A 4,645-nucleotide genomic window follows, 5' to 3' on the forward strand; every position below is an offset into this window, starting at 1 on the left:
CTGGTGGCATAATATTTTTTTTTATACCGCATGTTGTGGTGCCAAGATACGCTCACCAAACAGCAGTTAATTAGAGTCATATTGAAAGAGGTCCTTATGAGGGGTTATGTAGTTAGTTTTCAGATACAGGGTAACTGGCTGAGCAAATCTTCCCTAGCGATTTGGGGGGGGGGGGCCCCCCCCGATTGTCAATGATGTGCTTCAGGGATGCACATTTATGGAAACATTGAATTTATTAGTTGGTCAATGGGAATTAGATTCTTACGTATATTTAAGGCCTAAATTAGTTCCGTTAAACCTCATGTTCCCGCGTTATAATAGATGCACTTACACCTTCGTAAGCTGTAATGTTTAATCACCAAGTCAAAGTTGCTTCGGAGGGATTCATTTTCAGGGAAGTATTACGTACACTGTAGAAGTCATGAAAAGAAACGGGCAAATGAGAGGCAAGACTTTATTAAAAATTAAACATATGTATACAATTTATCTAGACCTTGTATTACGAAGGCTATTAATATTGCGTTACAGAATTACTGCCTGTAGAACGCCTCGGTCTCACAGATTACAGGTCGGAGAGTGTTGCAGCGCGAGTCGTGCCACCCGACGCCTAGGCTGTTCACCACAGCCAGGCACTGCTCGTTACCGTCTGCGTTGTCTGGTTGACTTCTTCCAAGTCTGGCCAAGTAAAGAAAAAAGTTAGATGGTCAATATACACGAGCCATGGATACAGAACTTCAGCTTCTGTTAACAAGTTCAAAGGGACTCAAGCTAATTTTATGTAAAATAAATATAGGAACTAGAGAAGTCTTAACACAAAAAAGTTTATTTCCATCAGGCAAATATTAAATAAATATGGTTTGTGTGTGTATCGAAGGGTACCGACTAACCTGCCGGTGTTAGACCAGTTTGTGTAACCAGTGGAGACACCCGTCTCCCAGTACCACTGGTAAGAGCCCAACTTAGTGCCGCTTGTCCAGATGTCCCTCATTTGGTCTGTAAAAATATATTTTAAACGATACCAATGTTTGTTAACTGAAGAAATAATTTTAGAAAACGATCGAAAGCATATTCAGTTACCATTTCAATAGCAGAAATCCCACGATAACAGTTGAGGCAACACTCACATGTTCTAAGAACTCCAGCCACGAAGTTGTCTTCGTTCGGGTGCTCTATACTAACGGCCTGGAAGCCGTTGCCCAGCCTCTGACAATGATGGCTGGCATCGTACCATGTGTAGGATCGGCCGCCATTATGGCACCAGGAGAAGTGGTATGCCCTACCCTGGAACACCTCGTCGACCTGTAGAAGGAAGAGATGCGCAGTTCATGAAGGCAAGATCTTACTTTATAGTTATAAAAAAGTATATTTGAGAACCCTGAAGGGCTCGTGATCTTCAATTAGGAGGAAACTATCGTACAATTTAAGATTTCAAAAATACATTACAGTAATACAGTATTATCAAATAGTCAGCAGCATATCGTCATACGTAGTCAGGAGGGTTAATTTATTAACTTAAATTACCAAGTGCATACTGTAGAACTTACGATAGGTCTGCGAGCATGATCACAAAACCGATTCTGTGGCAAGATGGTCTGTTGAGATAAGAAACGAGTTGGTTTACTTTGACTTGAAAAATTGTCCTAGACGTTGGCCAGGGGAAGGCTCCTAAAGACTTGTCCTAGACGTTGGCCAGAGGAAGGCTGGCCCGAAGTGAAAAATTGCCCTTGACGTCGGCCCTGTGGAGTCTGGCCTGAAGGGCTTTGAGAGCTTGTAGACCTCAACACACCCGGTGATCTAACCATGATATGGTCGCCATCACTTCCCACACCAAAAATAACAGGTGTTCCCTCATTCTTGACGTATAACTCCTCGGCCCAGACGGCAGTCGTTAACACGAAGAGGATTATTGTCTTCATCTGAAGGAAGATTAAAGATTTGGCGTATTAGGTTTACTATAAAGCAGGACAAGGCAAAATTAGGGCATGAGCAGTGCCCCCCTAAAAAAAAAAAGTAAAATATCAACAAAACTTACTATGAACAATGGAGTTGTTTCGGTGGAATCCAGCACACTGAAAACGCAAAGGAAGAGCCGCCCCTTTTATACGGTCGACAGTGGTGCTTATTGGCTGAATGTTCAGCGAAAGAAGCTTTCATTGGCTAATATTTGGAGCAGCTACCATAACAACCAAGGTAGCAATCTCTGTAGTCTACAATAGGTACCGTACACTCAACCCCACCTTAGAGACGAGTTTAAATTATCTTACCCAAATATTTCTCTTGTGATGTACTATGTAGTGAACAGATTCCTTAGGTCATTTATGAGTCTGTATCACAAAGCTATACTTAGTTCCCATTACCCTAGATTTTTTTTTTTTTTTACGGGATTAGCCAACCCGGGCACAGGTCACTGACCCACATCAGGGCCTGGGGGGTAATAATAATAATAATAATAATAATAATAATAATAATAATAATAATAATAATAATAAAGAAATACAAAAATTAAAAAAAATATCAAAAGTGAGAAACAATATATATATATATATTATATCATCCCGCTGAACTCCATTGATTGCACGGGAAAATCGTTGGACCACCAGGATTCTGAAAGCAGTCCTAGACTTTGTTATATTTCACACAAAGCCTGTTCAACGAGCTTATGGCGCCGTGAACCTCGTGAAGCTCGTTGAACAGGCTTTGTGTGAAATATAACAAAGTCTACGATTGCTTGTAGTATCCTGGTGGTCCAGCGGTTAGCGTTCCCCGGTCACAGTCAAGGGCTCGTGGGCCGTGGGTTCGAATCCTGGCGGGTTGAGGTGTTGATTGTATGTAGAAGTCCGCGTGCTTTATTGGGCTAATGAAATATATATATATATATATATATATATATATATATATGGTGTGTTGTCAATAGTAAGAGGAACAAGTGAGACCCTGTAAATGAGGCAGAAAGACAGATCAGCAACCTGAGACTTGGTCACAATTTTTGTGATGCCATATGGCAGCAGGGTCTACCATAGACAACATATTATGCTTCCAATATCTTCCCAGGCGGTAGTACCTCCCTGTTTGGTAGCTGCCTAATACCTACTACCTAGAAATACTCGTTATAACTCGTATGTGAACACTGAATAAATAGTTAAATCACTATGTGGTGTGTGTGTGTCTGTGTGTTTGTGTGTATGTTAAAACTTAAGAATTAAAGTGTTAATGTCTTTGTCTTGGTATTAAAATGGTGTTGGTGTTGCCTGGAGACGTGGAAATAAAGATTCACACATTATACGACGAGACATTAAGTGATGGTTGTTGTCTGTTCATTTCTCATGGTAATATGTTTGATGTGACCATATAGCTATATGAGTATAACACGATACAAAGGAGTGTGGTGAATAAATAAATAGATATACGAACAAGAGGCATTAGATTCAAAGAGACGAACACAGAGAGAGAGAGAGAAGAGACGAGTGTCAAAAATACTTTTATTCCTAAAGACAAATATGAATAGCTACGTCAAAAAAACAATTCTTGGCGTACATGTGCATTGATTGTCTGAAGCAATTAGACAATAATGAAAAACTTGAAAGTAGAGATAATGAAGAAGCATTCTGTTTCCTAACAACTTTTTAACTTATTGTGAGAATTAGACTACCAAGAGTGTTTTCCTTAATTTTATTAATTATTTACAGATACAAAATTCCATTTACATGGGCGACCAATCCATACAAATGGTGAGGAAAGCAGTGCAAGAAGTTTGCTTGTCTCCGTCATTCGCCAGTTAAGTGTTCGATGTTACTGTGCAGTATTTGGGCTTCAGGGCTAAGCTAAACTAGCTGATCTATAAAGACGCCCAACTTATGTTACCTTTTGACGCCCCACGTAATACACCAGCAAGATCATCTGCAAAAGTTATCAGGACATCTTAGTAGCACATCAGTCTTTCTGTAATTAATATTACGAACAAAATTAACCGGCTGTCAGTTTGCCCTCCCTGATACAGGTAACCACCTCCCAGAATCGCCGTGGCTATATCTCAGTCGACGGGTGATAACTATGTTTAATTCCTGGCTGAGTGTAAGGCTTGTTGCTCTGCTGTACAGTATGTTGCTTGAAAGTTCGACTCCTGCAGTTTCTCATCAGTTTTCGTCTGCATTTGTTGGTATTTACTCTTATAATGTGATATGGAATGAAGATAGTATAGTAAAACTCTTTGGTGTTGGGAGCATGACAACATGGATCTTCTCAGGTTTATACTTCTGGCTGGGTGTTGTGGGATGTTTGTGGATGAGTTCTTGGGGCTGAGTTGGTAGTGATGAGTGTGATGTGATGAAGTGAAAGGAGTAGTTGGTGTTATGAAGGCAGAGGTGGGTGGGGACAGTGAAAGGCGGAGAGTTGAGGAGAGAGATGGGAATAAAAAGTTTCTAGGACAAACTGTGTGTGTTGGTAATAATAATGGAAAGGAGATAGTGGAGATGGATCAAGAACAAATAGTGGAGATTTGGGAGGATGCGGGATGAACACATAAGTGAAGATTTGGTCTGTGTCAGGAAAATTTTATAAATTATTTGATATTCATAAATGGACATTCTTTAGGACATGAGCATCTTATTCTTTTGACTTTTCTATATCTTGCAGTGAGGTGAACAAT

At 40.2% G+C, this 4,645-nt stretch overlaps 1 protein-coding gene across 1 annotated transcript; it reads right to left on the reverse strand.

Moving 5' to 3' along the window:
* Positions 1-475: 475 nt before the first annotated feature.
* Positions 476-1,631, reverse strand: LOC121860496 (perlucin-like; the record flags this gene model as incomplete). The annotated part of the gene is made up of 4 exons (XM_042357661.1): positions 476-675; positions 888-993; positions 1,125-1,299; positions 1,545-1,631. Coding segments are annotated over 4 exons (513 nt in total), but the record flags the coding sequence as incomplete, so codon positions are not given.
* Between the last annotated feature and the right edge of the window lie 3,014 nt (positions 1,632-4,645).

Source organism: Homarus americanus, unplaced genomic scaffold, assembly GCF_018991925.1.
Source record: "Homarus americanus isolate GMGI-L3 unplaced genomic scaffold, GMGI_Hamer_2.0 scaffold44093, whole genome shotgun sequence".
In the NCBI taxonomy this organism is placed as follows: Eukaryota; Metazoa; Arthropoda; class Malacostraca; order Decapoda; family Nephropidae; genus Homarus; species Homarus americanus.